This window comes from Taeniopygia guttata, chromosome 11, assembly GCF_048771995.1.
Source record: "Taeniopygia guttata chromosome 11, bTaeGut7.mat, whole genome shotgun sequence".
In the NCBI taxonomy this organism is placed as follows: domain Eukaryota; kingdom Metazoa; phylum Chordata; class Aves; order Passeriformes; family Estrildidae; genus Taeniopygia; species Taeniopygia guttata.
This window is the reverse complement of record NC_133036.1, coordinates 7,791,075-7,805,473: the sequence shown is the minus strand read 5'-3', so window position 1 is coordinate 7,805,473 and position 14,399 is coordinate 7,791,075. Positions and strand designations below refer to the sequence as shown.

Sequence of the window (14,399 nt, the reverse complement as noted above, 5' to 3'; positions counted from 1 at the left end):
TTCTCAACCTGACCCTGCAAACTGTTAAGCACTTACAAAATATGGATTGACAGGGTATGGCACAGATGCAGGAATGAACAGCACAGGCCAGGGCTGACTCAGCCAGCACTGCTGCCAATGATGCTGCATAGGCAGACGGTGCAAAAAAAGTGATTTTATTGAATGCACATACATGCACAAGCAGTCTGAGTGGATTATACTGCTGAAGAATCAATCATCTTCCAACACCTGGCTGTTTGTGGAATCAAGCACTATGTTATCTATGAACACACAGAACAAAACTGATGCAACTAGCACTGCTCAAAACACCAATAAACAAGCCACAATCTACCCATGCAACCCACAATCTAATTACTTATAAAGACTCCAAAAGGCTTGAACTATTTGAGGTAGGTCTCTTTTCTCATAAATCCTATATGAGGAGATGAGTAAAACCCTATTAGGTTAGCCATACTTATTAACATAGAAGGAAATTGTATCATGTTAAACTCATATGGTACTCAAAAGTACCAACAAATTATATGCAATAAATTGAACAGTACCAAAAAAATCACTCTTCTCTATGTACTAAACCTAGCAGCTTTTTCCTCCAAAAAGGCCCCACAGTGCACACAGGTCTGTGAATGATTTTGGGGAGACCAAAGCTTCAGCCTCTGCTCTCCCACAGCTGCTAACAAAGCAAACCCAACCCTTCACACTGGAACACTGATGCAGATGGGACTCTCAGCGCAGCCTCTCACCTCTGAGAAACCAAACATCTTGCAGAGTTTCACAGAATGGTGAAGTGATTTGGGTTGGAAGGGATCTTTAAGGATCACCACCTTGTTCCACGCCCTGCCATGGGCAGGGCCACCTTCCACTAGCCCAGGTAGCTCCAAGCCCTGTCCAACCTGGCCTTGGGCACTTCCAGGGACTGGGCAGCCACAGCTCCTCTGGGCAGCACATCCTTTCCAAGAAAGACTTCACCCCACCTTGGAGGATCCATCAGACTCTTTCCTATCACTACTATAATCACAGTTATAATGTTCCACTACAAAAAAAAGTATTATTCAGAGCTCCACAAAGGCCCAGCCCTATGAGGGATGCTGAGCTCTTCCAGGCCCTGCTTTGATGCAGGATCAGGTCCCACTGAGGACCAGAGGCAATTTACAGTCTCTCCCATGGGGACTATTACCACCACGTAGTTACTAGCACCACATCTTTTACTCCCCAGCCAAAACGAAAAATGAGGCACAAGTATTTCTGAGTATCCTTTTTATTTATGTTCCTGAACATGTAAAATTTACTGGCTGGGTGCTAACACTAATAGCCTTGAGAGCTCTCCCTCTGTCAATGAATATAGCTTCTGTTTTCATATTTTATATACGCTCTGTGACATATAAACACATACCTTAACACTACTGACTTATAAATATGCTTTTTAACCACTGCAGGAACTATATATGCAAAGGTATGTTTAATAGGCATTAAACAACTTTAAAGAAATATCATTTTAGGTTTTCTTATGTTGAACTACTAACTAATATAGCAATAAAATAGGTTTGTCACAGCAAAGCAATATTCCATTAAAGCACCAGGTCTTCAGAAAAATTTGGGGTTTGTTAATGCAGGCACATGCCTGCCTTCTCTTGTAAAAGAGAATCTCAATTTCATCAGTACAGATAACATGGAGCAATTTGTTCTCAATTTGCAGAGAATTCTAAATTGTCATGGCTTTTATGCAAATCATAACACTCTGTGCTCTTTCTGATGCACCCGAGCCAAATACCTGAGAGACAGCAGCAACCCAGAACAGGTAAAATATGTACACCCAAAACCTATAGGTACCACTTCTCATCAAATGAAAGCCATCATCTGCAACAGTAAACCACAAGAAATACTAAATATAAATAGTAATTTATCCTTCGATTATTATAACAAATCAAAAAATTATCTAAAATTGCTTTATTTCTGTGTTCATACTTATTTATACATGTAATGATGGCAGACACACCAATCTAGTTTAAAGCCACATCTGCAGAGCCTCATCAACACACCTTAAAGACAGCACTTGGCTTACTCAACTGACTGTTTATTATTATTATTATAAATTCATATTAATTCTACTTGCAATCTGAATAATACTACAGTATTCCTTTTTTCAGGAAAGCTTTAAAAATTCTTCTAAGATTGTTTTGAAACTTTTGAGCTCTGCATAACAGTTCCCACTTCAGCTAATTGTTTTTAAAGGGAAATTTAATTTTTAAAAGTGTGTTTTTCTAACTAATGGGAATCTGTGCTAAAGTAAACAATGAGTCCATCTTGATAAGAATTTTTGCTCTATCTTTACCAAAATAAGGAAGGAAAGACATGCAATAGCATGCTGAAACACATGCAGTAGCAGAACTGTTGAATTTTAAAAAACAATTAGAAGACAATTTTCTACTCCACTTCTCCTGTTTGAAACAGATCATCCTGCCCTGCCTCATTTAATATTAACTGGGTATGTTCTAGACTCTAGAAGAAAAAACAAATGCAGTTCCTAATCCACTGACATTCTTGTTTCAAAGGCATTTACAATTAGCCAGCCTGTCAATAAACTATTGTCCTCACACATCACGTCTGCACAGTAACATGTTTAAAAGAAACTCAAGTCTTTCCAGGGTTGCCACCAGCTTTGAACACAACATTTACATTACACCCAACCCACCTGCCAAGGCAAAACCGAGAAATGTGAAATGGGCATGAAAAGCCAAAGTTTCCACCTTCTTGAGGGATATTAATGAGTAACTTCATGGTTTCAATAAAGCCTTATCTTTCCAGATGGGAATCAGAGAGGCCATCCCTAGCCAGAGACAATGAATCACTTATTTATTCTTTCCTTGTCTGCTGTACATACATATGTATCACAAGTCTTCCCTGCAACCCAGGACTTTAAAACTCATTGTCCTCAACATCTACTCCCCATTGGTGCAAGAGAAAGAATGAAAGAGAAAAGAAAGAGACATGAAAAATACAATGCAGAAGGATATGAAAGGCACAGAACAGTCAGACACCTATGTTTAAAGTACTGAAAATCAAACTTTACATTTCTCTTGAAGAAAGGGTTACTCCTAGCCCCACCCTGCCCCTCCCAAAGTAAGAAATATTACATTTCACTTTGTTTCTGCATTTGTTTTTACTATCTCTGCCCCTCAAGCTGTGCAGGGACAGATCTCACTGGTGAAAAAAAAATTAGTAAGGGTGCTACATTTGAGTTTGGTAGGTGTTTATAAAATAAACATTATTCCTCCCATGGGGGAGAAAGTCAAATTCATCCCCAGGCAAGCTGCTGTCTGACAAACAAAGTTTCTAAGTGTCAAAATTTCCTACTGGGACTTTAGCATTTACAGTAACAAAACAAAATAGAATAAAAGCTACAGATCTGTATCCACTTTCTCCAAAAAAACCTTAACCAGAATGAAACCCTGGACATGATGTGAGTGAAACCGTAATGGTGACACTGTGCTATATTTAAGCAATTCTTTGAGAAATAAGAACATGACATAAACAATGGAAACACACATAAATCAGATTAACCAGAAGTCCTAACATCTACAGTTATGGGACTGTCTACAAATGAATACCTTTCTGCATTTGTTAACTGGGTGCATATACCAATTCAGAATACACTTTATTTATTATTATTTGATTAAATGGACTTACTTTAATTGAAAGTCACTTGTCATCATGTCAAAAAAAATGCACTTCATAGAGAACATTATTGGTTTTTCTCCCTAAATTTTGCTAAAATAAGATGGCCCAACAGTTGCTCCATTGTGTTCTTGCATAGCATTTCTGCTACCAAAAACTATCTTGTCAGCACAAAAATTGTAGCTGCCTAAATAAACAACATAACTAGCTATCTCTCAAAAAAAAAAGTAGATTGAGTCTCATTATTCAGACTTATATATGCGGACACATACCATGTCTATTCATGGAATAAACTATAGATGAATAATCCATACAAAATTAATGCTAACTTCTATATTGCAGCCCAGGGACTGACAAGTAAGAGCTTGTGGGGAGAAGAATTTAATTCTAATGTACGTCTCAAGTGACAATAAAAAGGATATAAAGTGCCTAGAATCAACAAATAACTTATCCTCTGTACTTAGGGACATAATTTGCCAGATCTGGATTTAGCTGTCATTACAACTTTTGCTTTTAAATGCAAAACAAAGCGATGTTATTTTCCCGTTCAATTTTGTTCATGTTATATAGAATGCAGTAAAACTCGTCATGCCAGAGGATTTGCAAAGGGATGATGTGAAGGTTAATTACTGGCTGCTCATAAAGCATCCTGCCTGTCGAAAGCCCCATGTGTAAAAATGACCTTGTTATCAAAGCTGTTGAGTGCTCTCAATGGTCACTTTCAATGGACAAAATGGATATTTTTCTGTGGCTCTTGAAAACCAAATTAGTTGCATTCAAATATCTACCTCCAGTTAGAGGAGGTTTTGGCATTGTGTCTGTATCCCATTTCTGTAGGGAGTGGGGGTTAAACTACCATGAATTTTGCTTAAATCTCATCTTTCCAGCTCCAAATGAAAACTACTAAAATGTAGGTATCACAGAACCAACATCTGAAAGATACCTGCTAAACCTACCCACAGAGTCAGGCAACAAGTGAATGCAGATATTACCCTTGTGCCCTAATTACACCCTGGAAACCAAAAGCACTATCTGAAACAATAAAGCATAGATATTTCTGTGACCAACTGTATTTGTAGGATGAGTTAGCACTGGGAAAAAAATGATAAGGCACAAGACCAAGCATGAAGAGCACTGCTCAACAAAATGGAGCCTGCAATGCTACGCACAATGCTTTAGTATCTTCTTGCTATTTATACACATAAAATAATTAGGAATGAGAACACCTTAACGTTAATTAAAGCACAGTCCCATAGGACTTCAGAAATCTTTTCAGAGATGGTTTCTCTGGTGACAGCGAGCAGAGTTTGACGTGTCCTGTAAAAATACAACTTCTTGCCTGGTATTGCCACATTGCAGAGAACAACATCTGAAGCGTGATCGTGCCTCTCTCTACACGTATCCTCCTCCTCGACTTGGAAATAATCGGCTATGGATACTGCCAGGAAAATGCCTCATCTCCACTAATATTCAACTCCCCCTCTACAATGATGGTATCTTAACAAAATGAAGAACTGCAAAAACTCCTCGTGCTTGTGTCTTTCAGGAGCTTTCTCCAACAGTGCTGGTCCGAATCTTCCTTCTCCCTTTAAGCAGTAGTTCTATCAAAGAAAGAAAATATTCCCTTTGAAACATCCTGGAGAGCCCAGTGGAAACGGCAAGCAGAGATGTCATTGTGGCACAAAAAAGAGCTCTGTGAGAACAGGCAGCTGGCCTACCTGAAGGTTAAAGTAGCTCCCACTGAAAACCTGCTCTGAATACTTCAGAGCAGAGCATGATGCAGGAGAGGCATTTACACACACTATGTCTGTGCACCAAGGTGTGAAAAAACCCAACCTCCGAGCACAGCACAGGCTGGAAGAAATCCACTGAAATACACCATTAACAGAAATCTACACAAAAGCCAATCCACTCTCTCGTATCGGTGTCCTATAGGAAGGCCAGAATGAAGCCATTGAGAAAAATGAGACATTTACATATAAATCAAAAAAAGACAGAATCCAAGTACCGAGTGATTAAAGATCAGTGTAAAACATGCTTTGTCAATCGCTTATTAGATAAAATCTGTGTAATCGCTCTATATACTCCACAAATGTTCAAATAATAAATTTTAAGTTGGATATGAAAAAATATAAATCATATTTTTTAAGACTGCATCCGTCTATAGTACATCTTCTGTAACGCTGATATCACCACCTCGCATTTTTTTCTCTTGCATCATTTTCCAGCAGGAAGAAAAACCCTGAAGGAATCTCCATATTTTCCAATCACGTTGCCTGTATCCGGGCAGGTTATGTGACCGCCAAACCAGAGCCCCCAGAGCAGGCCTGAACCACAGCAAAGTCCGCGCACAACCCGAGCCTTCGCTCCCGAATTAAAAGCATCCTCCACCTCCCTCACCTCCAACTTGGCCAAGGTGCCAGCAGGTATCTGCCGACTTCGGTTTCGGATACAAAGGGCTCGGTATGGTGAATGTATGTCGTGGTCATGTTAGGAGGGAAGGAATTTTGTTTTTTAATAAAGGAAAAATAATTCAACAACAATAACAACAGTAATAGTAGCCTTGCTCGGAAAATAATAACAAAATAAACCAACACCGAAACTGCGAAAATTACGAACAAGGATTACGAACAAGGCGGGGGGGGAATCCTTTCAGGATTTTCGCCGGCATTCCGGAACGCAGCCGAGCCGATCCCCCCCTCGCCCGCGGGGGTTCCAGCCGGGTCCGGCCGCTGGTGCATCCCCGGCCCCGCTGCACCCGGGCGGGCTCTTACCGTGGCCGAGGCGACGCTGTTGTCCGCCAGAGTCAAGTGGTGCGGCTCCCACCGCCGCAGGAACTTGGAGGTGAGGATCTTGCTGAGAAACGTCCGGGGGTGCCGGATGACACACACCTGGATGTCCCCCTCCTGCAGCAGCTTGTACCTCATGCCGTTGCAGTGGAGCAGGGCTCTCCGGCACGGCGCGGCACCCATTTTATTCCCCTCGGGAGCGGACATCTCGCCCAGCAGCGGCTTGCTCTCCTCGGGCTGCCTGCGGTCGCTGCCCCCGCCGGAGCCGCCGGTGCGATCCATGGCAGCCCCGCGGGCCGGCTCGGGGGTGGCGCTCCGGGGCACCGGTCTCTACGGCGGGTAGAGACGGGTACAACCGAAGAAAATTAAATTCAAAATAAAAACTGTAACAAAAAAAAAAAAAATCCAACCCCACGCGGCAGATTAAAAAAAAAAATTGCACGCTGTAGAAAAAAAAAAAATAAAAACAGAACAACAAAAGCTGTCGGGGAAGATGGGGGTAGGGACTGAGCCGCACCGAGGGGAGAAGGGGAAAAGGGAAGCGATAAAATCCTTATTCAAACTTCCCAATCCGCCCCCGGCGGGTCACAGCGCCGCGTCCATGCTGCCGGGCGGGCGCCGGCCGAGCGGAGGGTCGGCTCCCGCGGGGGCGGCGGACAAAAGCCGGCGGTGGTGGCGGCGGTGGCGGCGCGGGGAGCTCCTGACGGCGGTGGCGGCGGGGGCTGCGGGGCGTCCGGTAGCGGCTCCTTCCTTCCCCCCGGGGCGTGTGCGCGGGAGCGTGCGGCAGCGCGCGTGCATGTATGTATGTATGTCTGTATGTATGTATGTATGTATGTGGGTGCGGGTGTGTGTGTGAGCGCGCCTCTGTGTGTGCGTGTCTGTGTGCGCGGGTCCCCACGCGCGCCGCCGCCGCCGCGGCAGGAGGAGGAGGAGGAGGCGGGAGCGGCGGGCGCTGCCGACACAGCCCCTCTGCCGGAGCGGCTCCGCGCGCCGCGATTGGCTCCGCCGCCGTCACGTGCCGCCCTGCCTGACGTCAATGGCCGCGGAGCCGCTCCGGGCAGCGGCGGCCGCGGGAGGTGCGCGGGAAGCACCGCGCCCCTCACGGAGCCGCGGGATCGTTCGGGCTGGAAAAGACCTCTGAGATCATCGGCTCCGACCTGTGACCGAGCTCCGTGTCCTGGCTTTTCCTTAAACACCTCCAGGGACGGTGATTCCAGCACCTCCTTGGGCAGCCCGTTCCGATGCCTGATCGCCCTTTTTGTGAAGAAATCCCTCCTGACGCCCAACCTGAAGCTCGCCTAGCGCGGCTCATCAGGGCTGGAGGTGCCGCCAGGCCCCTCCACCATGCCGGAGACCCAGCGCGGTCCGTGTCCCTCCCGCTGGCAGCAGCCCGGCCAGGGCACAGGGCTTGTGACCACCGCTCCTTGACGGTGACAAATCGTCGCAGGTTGAGTTTTGAGCATCCTCACCCCAGCGTTAAGCTCTTGTACAACCCCCGCAGAGAATGGCCGAGGAAGCCCGTGCCAAGCTGCTGGCACTTCAGCAGTGATATTCCCTTTCCTCTGGCTTCATGGGGAAACCGGGAATGGCTGCGCTCCCTAATGCACCGACCCTTGAGAGCAGCACCTAATCACACTGTGCTGAGCAGGGTGTGGAGTGTCTTCTGATCTCCGGCAAGGCAGCACAGTCCTTTATGTTAAAAAAAAAAAAAAAGGCATTGAAGAAACCAACTCCCTTCTAAGCCTTCTAAACCGCTTAACAGCTGAGGGATGCTGTGTGCAATAAGGATGCCATGCCCAGAGAAATGATACCATCAATACTTGCTTTTTTTCTCAGTGGTAGAACTCAGATCTTGTTTCCAATATCCTCATTTACACAACCAGGTTAGGACCAATTAAAGAAAATACATTTTATGTAATGCATGCACATGCCATTGAACTGCAGGACCCCTCACAATGAGTATTACCAAGGTCTAGAATTTAGAAGGAATTTACAGGGCTGCTTTAGATTGTGCTTGCAACATATTCAGAGAAAGTATAAATCTTTATACTTGAAATACTTACAAGTGTAAGCTCACCTCTGACTGACGGAGATTGAGAAAGGGTCTGCTCTGTGGTGAGACAATTTTTCCAGAGTGTGTGCCCTGACTTGGTTTCTGGTGGCATCTCCCCGTGCAATAGTTCCCAGGTCACCATGCCAAGAGAGGTGCCAGCAGTTGTGGGCAGTATCGCCAGCCCACCCCAGAGAAAGCTCTTTCATCTGACCTATTCGCATCACGAGTCACACACAGATCATCTGTTGGAGAGGCGAGCTGCTACTGGAAGCGCTTGGCTTACACTTTGCCATAAAACCTTTTGTAGTGGCTGCTGTCAAAGACAATACATGACCGGCTGGACCACAATTACAGCGAGCATGTCCATCACGTGTTGTTACAGCACTGTTCTGTTGAAATAGGCTTGCATTTGACAGGAGAATTGCTGTCTAAACACTTTCAGAAAGGAAGGGGTTTAAACCTATCAATTACTAGCAATTGAGAGATACTTTTGTTGCATGTCAGCATCAAAATTATTTATAAAAAGCAAGGAAGTCTCCAGAGTACTCCCAAGTACCAGTTGATAAAACTACACGAAATTATGCAACTTGGCAAAGGTTAGAAGAAAGCAACTCATTTAATGACATAAATAATACAACCAACAGGAAGACAAAAATCTCTTTTATAGAGGTTCAAATTGTCAGTATCTCATAGTCCTGGTAACCACTTACCTCCTGAACTTAAGCAAAGTGACTGGTCATTGTGCAGTAAACATTACAAGCAGTTCCCACAGAGCTTTGTACACCATATACTGCAAGGGGTGAATGACACAGGCATTTACCCTGAAACAAACCCAGATCTACTCATACCTATAAATATGAATGGAACTGCAATAAAAATCATAATAAAAATTACTTGCAAACCAAAGTAGGAAAGGACAGCTTTGTTTAGATGCAAGTTTTCACTGCAGGAACTGTTTGCTTCCAGGAGTTCATAGGCTGCCTGGTACAAGGGAGGCCTGTTCTTGTTTGACCCCAGGCACTGTTCTGGTACAAATGCTAATTGTGTCGATAGTAGGACTGTCCGCATACACTCACCTGCACCAACACTTCACTGGGAAATAAAACCAGTGGGACTATTCCAGTGAATGTCTGTGCAAATGAGCCACCTGCTCAAACCACTGCTTTAAATCTACCATAGTTGTCCTCTCTGAGAGCTGCTTGACAAAGGGAGGACGTTATGTAAGAGTCTGGTGTCCTTACGTGAATTTCCTGGAACATTAGAGCAGTTGTTTTCCATTTGTGTTCCATAGAAGGCAGTGAAAAATAAAGGCTGGTCTATAGTGATCAACCTATGAGTTACCTGAAAGGATCCAAGTCTGGAAATCCACCATTCCAAAGTGTTGAAACCCACTGAGACACTGCAAAAGCCACTCCTAGCAACACCTGTCAAGGACAAAGATCCAAATGCTGTGCATTTGCAGCTCCCCCTGAATCCCCACTCTCAGGCTGCAGGTGTTCTTTTCTCTGAAGTAAACTCAGCACAGCATGATAAGATCAAGGCATGAAATCTCACATTGCCTGCCAGAACAGGGCAACCCAAAACCCTGTCTAGACAGGTGAAATTGAAACAGGCTGCTGGCTGCCCAGCTGACCAAAATGCACATTAGCCATCCAACCCACAATAAATAGCCGGTGTGTGACCCAGGGCTGAACACATTAAAATTAACACCCTTCCTCATATCTCCTATCAATTATAGCAAACAGAAGTTGGATCAGTTGCAATCCTGGCTTTTTTGTTCTTCCAGACTTTCTCTTCTGGCTCCATGCAGCACAACAGACATCTCAGGTATACTTGCTTGGCAGTATTTCAAGGTGGTGTTTGGGGAATTGTGTGTTTTCTTTTTTCCCTGCAAATGAACAAATCCAACCAGAAATTTATTGTGAATATGAGACAATCATTCATTTAAATAATAAAAACTGAGTAAATAAAAAGCACGTCAGTGAAAATATACCTCTAGCTATTCACAAGATGCTTCTGGGCATGATATCAGTTTTGAATAATTCAAGAACTTGTGAGAAATACTACATTTCTGTGCTACAAGAGAAACACAACCTCTGAAAGTGAAAATTTAATAGTTTATTCACTATTGTTAATCCTACTTTAAAGAGCTACTTTAAGTCAGGGCCTCTAGGTACAGTTCAAATTTGAATAGGGAAGGAGATAGAGAGATTTGTTATACTCTGCACAAATATCAGGGCAATTGGACAAAAACTAAAAAGTGGGGCTGGCAAGAAAGTGAGCAGAGGTAAAGATGTTTTCTCCAGAAGAGAGGACATTGGCAGAAGGGCAATTCAGACCCACCTGCCAGTTCTGTACTCCTGGACTCTGCACACTCCTGGACTCTGCCCTTTCATTTGCACTTCTTTGTATCTTGCCCTCTTTTTATTATTCACTGCCATTTCACAATAGCCTTTGTAAACAGAAGCATTGCTTCCTGAAAGACACTGTAGCCTGGAAACCTGGGATATACCCACCATGGATACACCCACTGGAGCTAAACCTACCAGTTTAAAGTAGATGTGACTTCTGGGTCAGCAACAGACTTATTTCCCCCTTTTCCAAAACCAACTCAGTTGTGATATATATTATTCAGAATATTCATCTGCTCAGCTGCATGTCTGTAAAATCAGGAAAGAGCATTAACACAATCACTAGCAAATACCTGGGATTCTAATCTTAAGTAAAAAGCTGCTACTTTTTATGCATTTCCAGCATTTGGTCTCTTGGAGATCTACACTCAGTTCCATCAGGTGTTCTGCAGAGGTCATTTCTGGTTGCTAACACAGAAGCAGCCTCCTGACATACCTTCTTAAGCTTAGTAACACCCACCTACAACCATGTCTTAGAAACAAAAGAAATGTGATATTCTGAAGGGAAAGAAAGCAGCAATTTGTGTCAAGTGCTCAGCGCCACTAGCACAGGTTTCATAGTGGTGAGGGGCTTGGAACACCCATGAGAAAACACTTGAGATGCCAAAACCTATGCAGGAAAAAAATATTGACTAAAGTCACCTTGTCTGAGTGTAAACCCATACAGTGGATACCTGTCAAGCTATGAGGGAACAGAGCAGCTGTGGCCAGGGCCAGACACAGACAATTAGATGCCTCAACAGGGGATGTGCTGACCACTGTCCTCACAGATTTGTTGTATGCTCTAAAAGAGAAAACAAGAAAAAGGAATAATAATCACTTACTACACTATTAATTACTCCTGGTTCATTTTCCATTGTTACAACGTTAACACATGACTTGGCAAACTTTTCCCAGTCAATCAAAGAGGGAAGAAAAGACCAATCTCTTTTTACTGTCTCTCACTGAAATTTTCTGTCACAGGGTGTAAGAGCCTACAACAGTCATGCTTTCTGTAACAAAACAAAACAAAACAAAACAAAAAAGAAAACCCCACACTTCTCTTGTCTGCTTAGCACATCCTTGGGAGTTTTCTGTTCAGAGATGTGAGATCAGGGTTTTTCCAAGCAGAGCAACAAGGACCAGGAATTCCCAAATTGTATTCAATATCTGTTTAGACTCTTACACAGCAGCTGCTCCTCTCATGTTTGGATCCTCGATGCATATTAGAGATAATGGAGCTTTCTTCCCTTATTCACAGAGGTGCTGCCTGGATTATGGAATTCATTAGTCAATGCTTGCAAATTGCCACTGTTGACTCAGAGCAAATTCCTGCTATTGGACTCACTAGTCAGCTCATTTTCATAACAATGCTGTATTGTTAAAAAATACTTTCAAGCCACTCTTTAGAGAAACTGGGGGATACAACACATTCAAGCAAACACCTAAAACATCAAAGAGATGCAGTCTCAGTAGTACTAGAAATCCTGCATTTGAAGTGTGTTTAAATTAATCAGTGTGATGGTGTTAAGAGGATTCAGTAAGTCATAAAACTTTGGGCAACTGAATTGCTTCCCAAAAGGGGTGACTGAAATTTAAACCTAAATAGATAAAGATTAAAGGAAGCCATCCTGCAAGAAGTAGATGCCCCTGAGGAAAGGGAGGCCTTGATTAGGGAACCATTGATCAGGGGTGTATAAAATAAAGATTGGATTTGCAAGGAGCTCTTTCTTTTTCCCAAATTTCTCCTTACCCACTCCTGAGACTAACAGTAATTCTGAGAGACACCTCACAGAGGAGTAGTAAGTGGGAAATCAGACTCTGCTTTGAGCTTGCAATTCTCTGACATCTCTGGCATTCAGATTTCTACTCTTCTCCAAATTACTCAGTCTCTGGGTTCTTGCTTTCCCAGTGGATGCACATTACAGCACAGGGCTGACTGCGAGCAGTGCAGACCCTGGGGACAAATATATCTTTGATTCCTCACTGACATAATGCACACTCTTGAGTGCATGATGCAGAAATACTTTTTTTTCTGCCTGTCATCATCAGATGCTCTGATGTAGGGGGATGTAGGATGAAGCTGGTGGTACCAATTGCTAGAAGGAGCCTGCCATCTGCTGATCTGAGCAGCACTCAAGTCTGACTTTTCCCAGATCTGATTTAGTGGGATGAAGCACTATACAAAGTAGGTTAAATGTATCTGAAAAGAAGTAAAATTAACAGAGTTTTTGTGGTGAAGGGATTAATTTAAATGGAAAGAGGAAGTCCCAACTCTTACAATATCAGATCTAAATCTGAATTGAACAAATAGAAATGAAGAGGCAAATAAAACCAATTAGTCATTAGGAAAGAGAGAAGGAGAAGATACAGAGAGGAAAGTGCCTGAAATTTCTTTTCTTGCTTTGCTTCTCCCAACCAGATAATACAGAAAAGGTATCCCTCACCTTCCCCCTTCCAACTTACAACAGTTCTAAACTTCTTCTTTATGGTGTTCTTCCAGGGCTACCCACATGCCCAGGCATGGAAAAGACCCTGGAAAAGGTGAGCTCTCATCAGGCTGCCATCTCCATTTACTTTCATGCTTACTGCCATCAGGATGTATGTAAAAATTATCATTTGGCAGGACACAGTGAAAAGTCACCATTTCCATTATACTGCATTATTGTTCCCACCTCCAGCTCATATCTCCTATTTCATCAATAGATTACATCCTCCTAGTCATTCCAAGCTGCAAGTGCTAATCAGTTTGAAATGCTCTATTAGCTCTTGACACATATAAAACATCACTGTAAGACAACCAAGCATAAAAAGTCAAAGGGAAGTATGGGGTATGATGCAGAGCTCTGAGCTTGTCACAATAAGGTGAAGTTTCCCCAAAACAGAGGAAGAACAGCTAACAAAGAAAAAAGTAGTCCCCAGATTAGGGAAGTGTATCTTCTCACACTGACAACAAATGGGGAAGTGAAATTAGAAGTGGATGAACTGCTGAAAGGCTTGGATTATTTTTTTAAAGACCAAGGGGAGGAAAAAAAAGCAGAATAGGGAAAAAACATCAAGTATTAGCAGGATTAGTATCACAGGTCCTCCAGTGAAGAGGTACCATAGAAAGAGAAGATAAAACATCCTTAATTAATGCTTTTATAATGAAATTCCTGTGTTACAACCCCCTCAAAACAATGTTACACAAAAGGCAGCTGAAACTCTCCTACTTTTCCACAATCCTTTCTTTACCTTTATATGAGCTGGGCTATAAAGTGTAAGCTCCCATCTGATGATAATGCACATCTTCCAGTGCTGGAGACTTTGTTGTGCTAAGAACAACAAAGATTGTAAATTGTGTTAGATTGTAAATACATCTAACAGAGACCCTGGCCTAAGAAGTCTAAGCAAACAGATACAAAGGACAGGGAGGTGCATCAAATTAATGTGGTTATCTTTCATGGTTATAGATTCACAGGTACAGCTAAAGGAACACTTTGGTCATTACATACC

At 43.1% G+C, this 14,399-nt stretch overlaps 1 protein-coding gene and 1 long non-coding RNA gene across 2 annotated transcripts in view; one reads left to right on the top strand and one right to left on the bottom strand.

Moving 5' to 3' along the window:
- The window catches only part of CMIP (c-Maf inducing protein), a 129,752-nt gene extending 122,308 nt beyond the window's left edge, over positions 1–7,444 (bottom strand). The window contains exon 1 of the mRNA XM_030282083.4: positions 6,447–7,444. Coding sequence (XP_030137943.1) covers positions 6,447–6,743 — 297 coding nt within the window. The 5' untranslated portion in view covers positions 6,744–7,444. The remainder of the gene's footprint in view (positions 1–6,446) is intronic.
- On the top strand, positions 5,975–6,865 carry LOC140684859 (uncharacterized). Its single transcript, XR_012057756.1, has 2 exons — positions 5,975–6,098; positions 6,329–6,865. It is a non-coding gene; the product is annotated as an uncharacterized lncRNA (long non-coding RNA).
- Positions 7,445–14,399: the final 6,955 nt, after the last annotated feature.